The sequence below is a fragment of the Cinclus cinclus genome, chromosome 10, assembly GCF_963662255.1.
Source record: "Cinclus cinclus chromosome 10, bCinCin1.1, whole genome shotgun sequence".
NCBI lineage: Eukaryota > Metazoa > Chordata > Aves > Passeriformes > Cinclidae > Cinclus > Cinclus cinclus.
In genome coordinates, this window is record NC_085055.1 from 1354118 (window position 1) to 1368109 (window position 13992).

The 13992-nt window shown below is 49.4% G+C and overlaps 1 protein-coding gene across 3 annotated transcripts; it reads right to left on the minus strand.

Annotated features, from left to right (window-relative positions):
* Nucleotides 1-1391: 1391 nt before the first annotated feature.
* CCNL1 (cyclin L1) lies at nucleotides 1392-13369 on the minus strand. 3 transcript variants are annotated; one of them, XM_062499040.1, is made up of 11 exons: nucleotides 13091-13369; nucleotides 12812-12886; nucleotides 12541-12650; nucleotides 6499-6619; nucleotides 6035-6099; nucleotides 4663-4762; nucleotides 4431-4535; nucleotides 4042-4183; nucleotides 2886-2997; nucleotides 2662-2754; nucleotides 1392-1844 (listed from the first exon to the last, which is right to left on the minus strand). In XM_062499040.1, the coding sequence occupies exons 1-11, from the start codon at nucleotides 13346-13348 to the stop codon at nucleotides 1511-1513; spliced, it is 1515 nt and encodes a 504-aa protein (XP_062355024.1). In that variant the 5' UTR covers nucleotides 13349-13369; the 3' UTR covers nucleotides 1392-1510. The 3 variants fall into 3 exon arrangements, with proteins under 3 accessions (XP_062355024.1, XP_062355023.1, XP_062355025.1); XM_062499039.1 differs by having other exon boundaries at nucleotides 1392-1862; nucleotides 2662-2760; XM_062499041.1 differs by having other exon boundaries at nucleotides 2662-2747; nucleotides 2882-2997.
* Between the last annotated feature and the right edge of the window lie 623 nt (nucleotides 13370-13992).

A 13992-nucleotide genomic window follows, 5' to 3' on the forward strand; every position in this document is an offset into this window, starting at 1 on the left:
GGGACAGGGATGTTCCAACCACGGAGCTCCTGCTCAGGGCTCCTCTCCTCTCTGAGGTCTGCAGAACCTCTGCCCTACAGAACCTGGCACTGCCCCTGGGACAGGGAGCAGCACCTGGGCTCTGTATGGAACATTCCAGCCTCAGCAGGAACAGGGAGAGGAGTTTAGGGAGAGCCCAGGGGCTGCAGGTGAGCAGCAAAGCCAACACCTCTTACCTGCAGGCTCCAGGCTCTGGTACTACCTTAGCAGCAGCTGAAGGATCAGGTTCCTGCAGGCACAGCTCCAGGGATGTCCCAGCAGCTCCTGTTCTCAGGGGACACCAGCAGCTCATCCCACTCAACTTCAGAGGTCCATGACCATTTATTCAAACTGAGTCCCCAGGAGGACACAAACATCCAAAGCTTTCCCAGTTCTCCCTCCCAACAGCAGCAGCACATCCACACCCCCGGGTCCCACTCAGGCACAAGGGTCAAAGCTGTGGTGTGTAAGAAAAACCAAGTTTAGTTTGCACACATTTGGCATCCAACAGGCAGTTAAAAAAAAAAAAAAAGCTTTATATTTTATTTCTTGTAAAAATCTTTGAACACATGCAGACTAAAACCAGTGTAAGAAAGTCTCCACCATGTTTAAACAAATAACTATACTTAAATATAAGCGTCTGCAATTGACTGGTATAAAAATAAGGTACATTTTGCTTTTTTACAGAAATCCTTTCTCCAGTTCTCAGCTCAATAAACAATACACCACTTTAATACATACAGTGAACCTGATCATTTGCCACCTCTGGGATACTGCCAAGGTATTATGTGCAAAAGTTGGTAACAGTTTCTTTCCCTAAAGAAAAAAACCACGTCTCCTACACCTTTTAGAAAACGAGATGGGGATTGAAGTTGCTGCAGCCCTGGCAGTGCCCTCAAGTCTGTGGGCTCAGTGCCAGGGCCCCACAGTCCGTGGTGGGCTCGGTGTCAGGGGTGGGAGCTGGTCCGGCCCAGCCCGGCCCGGCCCAGCCCTGCAGTCCGTGCTGGGGGCGGGAGCTGGCCCGGCCCTGCCCCGGGGCTCAGCGGCAGTGCCGGGGCGGGAGCTGGCCCGGCCCGGCCCGGCCCCGGGGCTCAGCGGCGGTGCCGGGGCGGGAGCTGGCCCGGCCCGGCCCCGGGGCTCAGCGGCGGTGCCGGGGCGGGAGCTGGCCCGGCCCGGCCCCGGGGCTCAGCGGCGGTGCCGGGGCGGGAGCTGGCCCGGCCCGGCCCTGCCCCGGGGCTCAGCGGCGGTGCCGGGGCGGGAGCTGGCCCGGCCCTGCCCCGGGGCTCAGCGGCGGTGCCGGGGCGGGAGCTGGCCCGGCCCGGCCCGGCCCCGGGGCTCAGCGGCGGTGCCGGGGCGGGAGCTGGCCCGGCCCGGCCCGGCCCCGGGGCTCAGCGGCGGTGCCGGGGCGGGAGCTGGCCCGGCCCGGCCCGGCCCCGGGGCTCAGCGGCGGTGCCGGGGCGGGAGCTGGCCCGGCCCGGCCCGGCCCCGGGGCTCAGCGGCGGTGCCGGCCGTGGCCCGAGCGGCCGCTGCCGTGGTGCTTCCCTCCCTTGTGGGAGCGCTCGAAGGAGCGCGATCGCTCGCGCCGCTCCCGGTGGTGGCCGCGCTCGTGCCGGTGCTTCTTGGCCGCCTCCGAGTGCTCCCGGGATTTGCTCTGCGAGCGGGAACGTGACTTTTTCCTCTTGTGGCCGTGTCTGCTGGCGCCCTTGAGCTCCTCGCGGCCGTGCTTGGCCTTGGCGTGGGGCGAGCCGTGGTTGTGGTGCCGCCGGGGGCTCCCGCTGTGGCTGCGCGAGCGGCTGCGCGAGCGGGAGCTGTAGGTGCCCGACAGGCTCCGCCGGTTGTTGTAGCTGCGGGAGAGGCAACAATTACACCAGGAAAGGTGAACGGAAATCGGCGCTTAGAGCTTTTAAGTTACCGGGAGAAATCGGGCTTTGTCCCTCGGGGGTAAATGAGGGCAGACGGGCAATGTCTGGGAACCTGCCCCATGGGGTCGGCCATGTGCGATTTAAGGTGCTTCCAACCCCACAACCGCTCTTGTGAGCCTTTTAGTTGAGCTCGTTTGAAAATAAACAGCTCAAACTAAAACCAGAACGCAGCACCTTTTGTCCACCTTGTCAAAGGTCTTCTGTGACTTCACTGAGATTGAAGTTGGCAGCCTCCAACTTAGATGTGAAGATTCTTAGAATACCCCACCTAAAGCCAGCAGCTCTCACTGCATCCCTCTCCCTCCCGGCAACACCAGAGGGGCAGAGCCCTGAGGAACCAGGCACCGCACCGGGGAGCGCTGGCACAAGGAGCCTGCACACCTGGGGCACTTCCGTCCCATCCCAAGGGTACTGTGCTCCCAGAAACTGCTCTCAGTTATAGTGGGATCCTTGTGAAGACTAATGCCAGCCCGGCCTTCTCAGGCACACTGCAGTAAGGACAGGCTAATTTTACAACCTCAACTCTTCAGAGCAGCTCCCCACGCAGCAGAGAACCTGACATCAAACCAACCCCTCCCGGTTCTGCCGGCCAGCACTCAGGAGCGCCCGCGGCCCCTGGCGGTGGCAAGGCCTGCTCAAGCGCCCTGTATTCACAGGGCCCAGCCCCGCAGCCCCTCCCCGGTCCCCGATCCCCTCCCCGTGCAGCCCCAGCCCCACTCACTGCCTGCGGGGTGTGTGGGAGCGGGAGCGGGACTTTGTGCGGGAGCGGGAGCGGCTGGCGCTGCGGCTGCTGCGGCTCCTCTTGCTCTCCTTCCTCAGCCTGCAGGGCAGGGAGCAAACACAAACCAAACTGCTCAGGCACTGCCACAACAGCCAGCAGCTCCCTGAGCGCCGGCTGAAAGCCTTTGCGCTCAGGTGTTCTTGTATCAGGAGAGTTTTACCCACCCGTTGTAAGGGCTCTTGGAGGTTTGCTGCCTCTCTTCTGGCTCTTTTTTAATGGTTTTGGTATTCACAGACACTGGAGATTTCTCCTCTGCTTTTACTTCTCTTGGGGAAGCTAAGAATTAAATTTCAATTCAAAATCAGTTCTTTATTCACCTTTATTGTACATCCTTCAGGCACCTTTCCCGGGATTTGCACTAAATGTAGCTATGAACCCTACACCTATTATTTCATCCCATCTCTCCACTTATATTCACTCCTGGAATGGGATATTCGTGGGAAAACCCTCTGCCCGTGAAAGAGAAAAAGCACTGGGACCTTCAGAGCTCACGTGGGGCCAAAAGGTACAAAATAGCAGCTGTCCTCGTGCCCCACAACACAAACCTTGCTACCTTGGCACTTATTTCCAATGCTACAGTAAGGATTAAGCCTGCCCAGCCAAGTTTCAGATTTCATCTTTATAATAATAGCACAAATTTAAATGAGTAACAAATAAAATTACCCAGTCACTCCATCAGTCTGTCTCTACAGAGCTTTTACAGCCCAGAGATGGATTCACCCTTCATGGAAGGGCTGTTAATCCCAGCAGAACTCCTCTGCTTTTAAACTCTTCTAACCTCAGCTCCCTCCTGGCAGAAAACACTTCCCTTGTTCCCTAACAAATTCACATTGCCCAGTCCAAAGACCTCTGAACACTCAGGACTCTTCAGGAGAAACCATGAGAGTTCAGACAGACTGGCCAGTTCAAAATAAATGTTCTATTTAATTTCCTCTGGTGCCAAGGCAGTGCTGGGCCCCTCCCTCCTCCATTTCCTGCCCACCAGCTGTCTGCCCTCCCTGCACCAAACAGTTGCCAAGTACATTAAAAACAACCAGGGGAAGGAATTTTCACAGATACCTGCTGCAAAAGGGGCCGTGAAAGTCATTGCAGCACCCCCAAATTTAATCCTCTCTTCACATCACAGAACACACAGCAATTCCTGCTTCATTATCTCATTCCCTTAAGGGTGCATATTATTAATACATCACTCTTATCTGAGGAAATATGAAATAAAGCATCTATTTTTCTTTCTAATCTGGTTTCAAGGTTGAGAGACTGGTTTTAAAATCTATGCTAAAGAAAACAAAGAAGGTTTTTCGGTTCAGAAAACAGACTTACATGGTTTGGATGCAGGAGAAAAGCCACCCAGTGTTGAGAGTGCTGGAGTTCCATCTGGATTTAAACCTTTTGCCTTCAGTTTTGCCTCCTGTAGTGCCATTTTTCTCTTTTCTACTTCTTTATCCAGAAATTCGTAATTGGGCTGTGGAAGTAACAACCAAGTAAGAAGCTGAACTAATGTAATTCTTATTTCATCTCACATCTAAAAAATACTGAATTGGCTTTTACTGATCTGTCCAGTAATGCAACTTCCAGAATCTGTTCTCTCCCTGGAGAGCCCTTCCCATTAGTACATCTGTATCAGGCATTCCAAAACTTTTCTGGACAACCATAAGTCAGCTCCAGCTGCACTGAGCATCAAACAGCAAAACCCAGCATGTCAAACTCACCTTCTTTCTGGTATAAAGCTTCAGAGTTGTTAAGCAGATCTCCTGAATCTCCTCTTCCGTGGTGCCAAAGAGCAGGAACCAGTGGGGACGGGTAGGCAGCGGGATCTGAAATATCAAACAAGGAGGAGCTTACTGGAGATTTCAGGTCAGGTTTTGCTGATGTACCTCCATCCATTTCCTGGAAAGCAGAGCAGCAGCACTGCCAGGCAGAGCTGGGTGCAGGCAGGCTCACCTGCAGGGCTCTAGCAGCGAGGTAAATGCACGCACACGCGATGGTCTCCGGCTGGAAGCGAACAAACACGTTCGTCCGCAGGCTGTCGTTCATGTAATTCCTAAAAAAACAAAGCAGCACAGGTTGGAACTCCAGTTTGCTGTTATTTAGAGGATAACAATACTGGAGACTCAATTGACTTTATTATTTTTTCTGTTGTTACATTAAACACGTGATTTCTTTCAGGTTGTGCTGCATGTTTATGTGTCACTAACAGCTTGCACCACTGCCGCTGATTTAAACCCCAAGACAATAATGTGTAGCAATAAATCCAGTGAGTGTGGAAGGGCCACTTCCTAGGTTAAGTTACCCTGGGAAGTGCCCACTGAGTTACAATTTAACAAGTACTTTGCATCTGTCCAGCTGATCATCTTAAACACCAATGAGTTTGTATTTAAAAATCAGTGCAGTACTCAAGAGCCATCAGGAGAGCAAGGTGTATTTTCAACCTACCACTATCCAAAGGCTACTGCAGCCTGCAGAGCTCAAAGAACTCTGACTGCATTTAAATGCTGTGTGCTTTGAGTCACTTTAACTTCTCCCAGGGAGATGCAGCCCATTTGCTCCCCGAGTGTTGGAACAGATCTGTGAGGCAGAACTGGGCCCCCGATCTCCTGTTGTTGCACAGGGCTGGCACTGCCTGTAACACACGGCCAGAGATGCAGTGAACAGCAGAGCTCCATGGATTTCCAAATTCCCAATGTGGGAGAGAGAACAGCAGTCAGTCAGTGAGGACTCTACACCCCCGTGCCCAGTCTGGCTGCTAAGTGAACATGCTGCATGCACTGTCCTCTGTTTAACTCATGTTTAAATGTTCCATCAACTCAAGAAATGCTGGCAGAATCATCCCCCAGGTGTCCTTCAACATACAGCAGGTAGGCAACAAAGACATTGAGAAACAGTTGTAACAGTTACTTCTAGAACCAAATATACAAATCCTGGCGCCAGGACAGAACTAGGAGGTGCTGCCCGCTGGCTTTGGGTGACGGCAGTGAACTCGCTGAGGCTTGCACTGGCTTGGCTGGAGAGAAGGGCAGCCAAAGCAGCCATCCCCAGGTCATGGGCTGAGGTGCAGAGGGCAGAGCTCTATGACTTACCAGCAGGGACTACCCTTCAATCAAAGAGTAGAAAAAAGAACAAAGTTAAATTGAGTTCTCCATCGCTACGCTGGAATCAAGCCATGAAAATAGTAAGCAGAAACAAGCACCACGGAATTGTCCAAATGTGTTGGGGAGGTAACTTACATCTCATTGCTTTTGCATAGGGATCAGCAGGCTTGTTATTTCTGCTACTATTTTCCTGGCTAGGAAAAGAATGGAAAATAGCAACTTACCAGGCTGTCTGTACCAGGGTTTGATTACGTTCACATTCTAGGACTTGTAAATACATAACAATGATCTGAGGAACAAGGAGGAGGGGAAAAAAAGGACTCAGTTTCAATACATAAAGCAGGAGGAAGGAAGTAAATATATACGTATGTAAAAACAAAATCAAGCACTATGCCCAAACAATGGGGGCTCTTTCTCTCCAAGCACACACTCTAAGCTCTCATGTCAGCCCATCACGTTCATTCAATTCTTTATTTCACTATTTTTCCACTATTTTCAAACCAGCCACCTTTACCCTTTTCCAGGGACGGCTGTTTGCCCAAGTACTCTGGCAAAAGCATTAATAACTACAGAGGAATAAAGAGAAGAATGCAGGTAATTCTGACACCTGTGTTTCTTGTTCCACAGCTCCCAGTGATGCCACCAAAGCAGAGTAAGAATTACAATTACATTATCATTGAGAACTCACCTTATGAGGATGCTTGACATGAACACAAAATCCCAATTCCTTCAGTACCCTCCTTTCTGCTTTGATTACTTGATTTTTGGTGTTTATGTAGTTCTGATCAAGTATCAGGGGGCTTGGAGTCCTATAGTTTGCAAGAAATAAAATCAAAACTGTTTTGCGTATCCAAAAACAACGGCAACTCTGTTTTCCCTTCCAACCAACTAATGGCAACAGAAACCGGTTTTCAACTCCTGCAAGCAAGTTTAAGCATTAATCTTGTGCTGTCCAAGTTTAGATAAACTAGTTTAGTTGCTGCTTTTGGCTAGCTACAGATTAGATGGCTGAGTTAAAAAAAAAAATAACCTTCTGCTCCTGTGTATGCCAACTGCACTGCTCCAGCTGCTGGAAGGAGTTGGCTCCATGGGGGCACTCCCAAGAACTTTTCCTCTCCGTGGAAGAGGTGGCAGAAGGAGTCCTTTGCCAGGCAGGATTTCAAAGCAGAAGTCAGAATAGAGTTCTTTCTCACTGGTATAAAGCAGAAACTCGTGCTCTAGAAATTACAGTTTCACCCTTCAGAGAAGCAAGCCCTGCCCTGTGATGTGTGAAAAGCTGAGTGAAACACAGAATTAACCTGGGAAATCCATGGATCTGCCTGGGACTCTGGGCCTGCTCCCCTCTCCAGTGGTACCAGGGATGATCCTGCTGCTGTCTGCATTTAAAAACAGCTCATTTCAGAGAGAGATTTCCAACTCCAGCACTGTCAATCCTAATTCCTTCCAAATCCAACCCCTGAACTGCCCAGAGCACATTAAATCACAATAACCTTCTGTACACTTGAAGCACAAGTGTCACACTCCATTGCATGTTCTTTGCTTTGTCTGTGCTTAGACTTGACCTTTCGACATTCCACATGGGATATTTTAATCCACTTCCTCCTGAAGACAGACCAGCTTTTTCCCTGTAATATGCCTCACACATTCCACATGCTTTCCAAAGCAGAATAATGTTTTTGCAGCTCGTTATGCTCTAATAAACCATGGTCTGTGTACACGATACACCCCAAGCACTGGTGACAAATTTATTTTACATTACCTTCAAAAGAAAAAAAAATAATGCAAAGTGGATTCGAAATACAGCTTTTGTTGTATCAGACAAAATATTTCACTGCCAGCTTGCAAATTCCATGAGTGGATCTCACTTCTCTTTCCTGATAGATCACAGAACAAAAAAAAACCACTCAGAAAACCTCCCAAGGTTCTCACCCCAGGAAGAAAGGGGGGATTTAATGACAAGGCTGGAATAATCCAGTTTATGCCACGACCTGGACAGGCACTGATGGCCACAGGCAAAGGACACAACAAACTTCTCTAATAAAAGCATCCTGTTGTATCACCATGCATCTGAAGCATGAGCTGTCCCTGCTCTTCCCAAGGGGCTGAGATGCAGCTCCCAACACTGGAACGAACAACTGCAGCTCCCTGCTGCCAGGATGGGCCTGAATTCAAGCACTGCCTCATTCTATAAAGTTCCAAGTTTGCCACATTTCACCAGAGCAACTTCTCTAGTTTACTCTCACTCACCAGAGCCAGTTGACGAAGTTTTGCATTTCAGCTCCTCTAAATAAACCCAAAATTGGGAAACTTTTTATTTTGCTTATGGTTGGCTGTTTTTCTTTTCTCCCCCATAGATTAACTGAAAAATAAAAGCTTTTTAGGCCTCTTTAGGTGACTACTTGAGTGAGGAGCTGGGCTGGTCTGAACACTTCAGCACTAGAGACAGGCTGCACACAGTGCTCTGGAGTGGGACAGTGGAACAGCCAAGCGAGCTCTCCCCACCAGTGAAGCTGATTCACTTCCAATCCATTCCCATCAATTTTACTGGTGCTGATAACATTTCCTTCAGCACTGCTGTCCACATTTCATCTCGAGATCACTGGCATTAAGAGGATCTGCAGAGCAGCACCCAGTGCCAGTTCAGGTAGCCAGGCTGTTTGGCAGCAGCAAGTTTCACCACAGGTGGGAGATCCTGGGTTAAACACTGAGGACAGCCATGACCTCCAGCCTATTAAAACAACCTCCAGTGGGACTGCTCAGGGTCATCCACCACCTCACCTTCCACGTGTGCCTGCACTCCCTGACAGCCCTAGGAGCAAGTTAAGGTGGCTCCAAGTGCAGGACAGATGGGAGCCTTTAGTGAATTTTAAGTTTTCACTGTCCTTGCACAGGGCTGTGAAAGCCAACATGCCACGTGTGCTTTGCTTTACTCTGCTGTCCCACATTCCTTTGGTCAAAAGTCCTACAGCCCTAAGGAAGCCATGAAAGCCATCAATTTAGCCAGGAAAATACAGCCTTTTATCCACTCATGGAAAAATAAAAATCTGCAGGAGACCCTTAAATGTTTTACTGCACCTTAATACTGGCACAGGTCAGGTTCTCCACTGCATTGATTCACTAATTTAATATACTTTTGCCATAAACTCTGCAATGTTGCTAAACAATTACTTACAAGTTAGAAACTTCTGAGATTCCCCGTTGAAAAACTTTGTTTTCTACTGAGAAAAAAAAAAAAAAAGAGGAACTTTGCCAGTGTATTTGCTGCACTTAATTCTCAGTCCAAGAATTATCTTAGGGCCAAGTAACAAACCAGAGAAAAAGTACTGATAAGCTTATATATGAAATATGAGCTTCAAAGCCTGTATAGCCAAGGAGTGTTGCAAGTTCCTACTTGGAATCTGTTCCTACAGACCAGCACTAGAGCTCCAGGCAAGACTTCATCTTTAAGAACAGAGCTCACAGTGGCCCCTCTGGGAAGTGAATCCAACACTTCAGAATCAAAACTTGATTGGGATCTAGACTGTGTAACAGCCAAGAAGATTAACACACACTGCAATGTGTTTGTAAAAAATACATTACAGTAACTTTTTTAAAAATCACTCTGACAAATAAGACCTAAGTTCTCCACACAGCTGCAGCTTCATTTAGTGTTAATATTAAACTCTGATGTCTTTGGCATGACTAACACTTGGGAGGAACAGTGCCCTGCGTGGAGTTTTGTTCCTAATGAGCAAAGCACTTGTGGCAAGTCCAGCAGAGCACCAGCACCTCATTTCAAGGAGCAGAGATCTGTTATGCTGGTCAGTAAAGGAACACCAGTTCTCTGTTTGTCTCCAGGATCACAACCACAAGCAGCACAGGTTTGCAGGCAGTCTGAAGGCACTAAGGACGTGTGTCATTACTGCAGCCCCACTGCAGGGCCCCTGAGTGAGGAACAGCTGACTGAGCACCTCAAAGCACCATGTGAGATTACAGCACCACACGAGTCACATTTCCAGTCTCGGGACCTTCTGCGGCTTTCAGGCACAGTTAAAAGAAATAAAATCAACTTCAAACTACATTCTACAAGTTAAACAACAGTTGCACTTTGCTCAGAACAGAGATGTTTTGGCACACAGTTATTTAAAAAAAGCAGTTTTTCCATAGTACGAGCTTTTCTCCATGCACACAAACATTTTTACATGCAGTTCTACATCACATATGCTCGTCAAAGATCCCAAAGAAAATACGCTTGTAGGAAACACTTATGTAGCTTTTTCTTACTTCTCAGCATTAGAAATACCACCTCAGTTGACTACATGTCTCATAAAAAGAAAATTCCAATGCAATTCCCAATTCTGCAAACAGGTACATAGAAGGGATTGCTTACATCATAATTGATAAAAACGTACAAATTCAAGACTTCCGTACCCTTGTTTTACTGTCAGTTCAAACTGCAATTATACAGAGCCAGAAAGTGGAACTAAGAACCCAAAACTGGTTAAGAAAGAAAGCAAAGCCTACCCAAACTACCCCAAATTGGTGTGCAGGTTAAGAGCTTCAGTTAACAGAAATGCTAGACTAAAAAAGAAAGTACAGCAGCCTGTTTCAGTTCTGGGTTGTGTGTGAGAGACTAACTACAGCCTAAGTGTTAGCGTCAGTAAAAAATTAAATAATAATAAAAAAAAAGGTCAAGCTAGTATTCTAAAAACCTGGACAGCAAAGAAAAAAGCTTATAACAAGATACAGGAGTTCTTCCAAATGGTTCACCAGCGGCCAACCTGTTAGTCCCCCGGTTCCAGTGACCTATGCTCAGAGCACTGGCTTCTCCTTGGGGATTTTCCATACTTCACTCACTGTTGCCATGACGACAGCTTCATCTTTATGTACCACTCCACATCACCCAGGCTTTGGTAAATGTAGCTGGTCGCTGTATAGTCGGTTGCAAGGGAAAAAAGAGTTGAAGTTAATAACGTGTACAGGTGATGGAATTGTCAGCTTGTAAAAAGTACAGAAAAACGTTTACATCCTGCTTGCTAAAAAAAAAAAAAAAAATAAAAAAAAGGGGGGGAGGGGGAGTGTGCAAGTCTGAGTGTCAGACTGCAGCATTTTTAAGGATAATTTCATGCAGATTCACTCAGAATCGCAGAGCAACAATACCCATTTCTCCCGAAAATAATGGGTAGAAGTGCACGATTTCTCTGGACATGATGCACTTTAGGCACCACGTAACATGCACAAGTTGGGAATTGGAACAGGCTAGCTGGAAAGATTTAAATTCACAGGTTAAGTTCAGTTTCTCTGGTCCTTCACACAGCACAAAGAAAGAACTAATTTGTATTCTCGTTGCAAAGAGAAGTAAAGCATATGATTAATTAACCTTTGCTGCCTGGACAGAGGCCAGAATTTTACTAATCACTGAGCCTGCTCCAGTAATTCCAATAACCAGACTCCCTTAATAACTGTGGAAGACAATCCCACTGAATTCACACCTGGCAAAACTTCACACGGCTCTCTCAGGCCCACAAGGGAGAACAGCTTTAAAGGCTGGACAGAACAAAGCTGAATTCCGAAGTGCAACACCAACTCTTCCTTCTTGGATCCAGAACTAACTAGGACAACACCATCAAGAGGCAGCAAAAGCCAAAGCTCTGGCTTCAACAGAAGCATAACCAGAATAAAAACACCAACAAACAGCTGCCTACCCTGAGGGATTTCTACTCTGTTTCTCAGAAAAGCTTGCACAACTTCAGTTTAAATTCCTGCTGTCACCTGGTGACACAGGGCACGGAAATAAAGTGGGAATTTAACACTGCAGCTCAAAACAAAATCCTTTTGCGACTACAGAGTACCTGAAACTTTAAGCAATCAGGCACCAGAAGCAAAGCTAAAGCCTCCAATCCCAGACTGACACCGCTGCCAGACAGCATTAAGGAAACTTGTGTTTAACAGCAACCTAGAGAACTCCTTCCATTCAGCCACCTGACCTTCTCCTTTCAATGAATCGCTAATTTACTTTACACGTGAAAAACGATGCTTTACACACAAAGAGCAGCATTAAGCACTCAGAACTGGGTCGGCTCTACCCCACCTGCACACTGCCAGGTGAGCCCCCACTCCACCTGTGCAGGCACACGGCACCAGAACAACGCAGCTCTCACCTTCTGCATCTAAAAACGCCACTCAAGACTCGATTACAGGTTCCTCACCACTACAGCTAAAAACACTGCAGGCCAAACCTGACCTTTTGTCAGGTACTTTATAAAATGGCTTTTTCTAGAAAGCAACACAGTCACCACTGAAAGTTCAGCTTCTTCTGAACAGGTACTTTCTCAGCACCACAACAACACTAGGGCAGCCACAGACTAACGGGAAAAATAGCATCAGAAGCTCTGAATATGGTTAAAAATCTGGAGAATACACAGCAACACACTAACTGGCTACTCACACCTAAGATTACAATAACTACAAAACATCAAAAAAACCAACAGATCTGAAACTACGACCATGGTCCTACAATTAGAACCAGTCAGTCATAACTTGTAGCTAAATCAACAACGAAAACGGGTCTACCAAGTGAACAAAAGCAGAAGCAGCCGAGATTGCACTGTACTGCCTACACAGCAGCCAACGGGCACTCCCTTCTCAATTTTAGGTCGTTGAACTTAGCCTGGAAAAATACTGTGAATTGAGAACTGCAGCGTACATTAGTGGTAACAGGCGTTTATGCTCATAACGAAGCTGATCTTACCTTTTAGCTCTTAACTGCCGCAAGTGATGGAACACGTTGATCACGTCCCTTATCCGACGAGGCGCCTCTTCGATTTTGGACGCGAGATTGATGCAGGCCATAGCAACAATCTGGAAAGAATCGCGGTTTCCGTTAAGCAAGCAATTCTGAGGTCACACAAAACGAGAATTACGTAATTAAGAAGCAAATCCGCCAGGCTCGAAGCGATCGGCCGGCGTGGCTCGCGGCCGCCCCAGCCGCCCTCTCCCGGTGGCCCCCGGGCCGCGCTCACCTCGAAGCTGTGCTTGACGAAGGACTTGGAGTAGAAAAACCGATGGAACAGCACCTGCCCCGTCGCCATGGCCACCTGTGAGGGCAGAGCAGGAGGGGGGAGAAGGAGCCGAGTCAGTGCCCGGGCCCAGCCGCCGCCATTTTGTGTGAGGCACCGCCGCCCCCCTCCCCGCGCCGCCTCACGCCCTTCCCGCCGCCACAATGGCGGCGCCCGCCCTTCCCTTCCCTTCTTTTCCTTTCCTTTCCTCCCGTCCCCCTGGAAGACCCGGAAAGGACCCACCTGCGGCAGCCGCAGCAGGATGCCGGCCGCCTGGATGAGCTCGCAGCCCAGGATGCGCAGGTCGGTCTCGCACTGCAGGTCCAGCCCGTCCTGCATGGAGGGGGTGGGCGAGAGCCGCTCCTCGGGGATCAGCGAATGGTCGATGGTCAGCGACACCTCGGAGTAGAGCCGGTCGCCGATGAGGATGCCCGGGGCGGCGGGGGCTACGGGCGCGGCGGGGGCCGCGGGGACGGCGGGGCCCGGGTGCGCGGCGGCCATGGCGGCGGAGCGGGCGCTGGGTCCGGGTCCGCTCCCGGCAGCGGCCGCGCGCCGACTGCGCGGCCCCGCGCGTGACGCACGCGTCAGCGCCGTGCGCGCGCGCGCGGGGGGCGACGGGAAAAAGGAGTCCGCGGGACACGCCCCGGAACCGGGAATGGGGAATTGGGAATGGCGTCAGGAGCGGGATCGGCTGTAAAGCAGCGCAGAGTAACGGAGCGTGCCGGATAAAGCTCGGTTTAACCGCAGGAGTTGGATCTTGCAGGGTCAGTCCAGTGCAACCCCTGCCGTGAGAGGAGACGCGGTACGGAAGAGAAATATAAAATATAGAAATAGCGCGGAAGTGCTTAACCACGGCTCGGGTCTTGGATGCAAGCCCTGTCTTACAATTTTTGGTGCTCGGAATATGTCACATAGGGGAAAAAAAAAAAAACCATCCATGCATTTGAATAAAGATAAGGTGATTGTGGGGTATTAGTTGAAGAAGGTGGGCTGCGCTTTTCCAGGCTGGAAACGTCCAGCGGAAAAGTTACTCCCAACTTCATTTATTAAGGAAACACAAAACGGACCAGCTCCTGCAGTTTTAGCTGTTGTAGGTAGTAAATTCACAATAAATAAACGAGGAAACGTTCCCACATGGCGAGACG

Coding starts and splice junctions, on each gene's coding strand:
- CCNL1 (XM_062499039.1), bottom strand. CDS start 13,348: ATGGCCGCCGCGCACCCGGGCCCCGCCGTCCCCGCGGCCCCCGCCGCG. Junction 12,887..13,090: donor TCCTGCTGCGGCTGCCGCAG/GTGGGTCCTTTC, acceptor CTGCCCTCACAG/GTGGCCATGGCGACGGGGCA. Junction 4,184..4,430: donor AGCTTTATACCAGAAAGAAG/GTGAGTTTGACA, acceptor TTACTTCCACAG/CCCAATTACGAATTTCTGGA.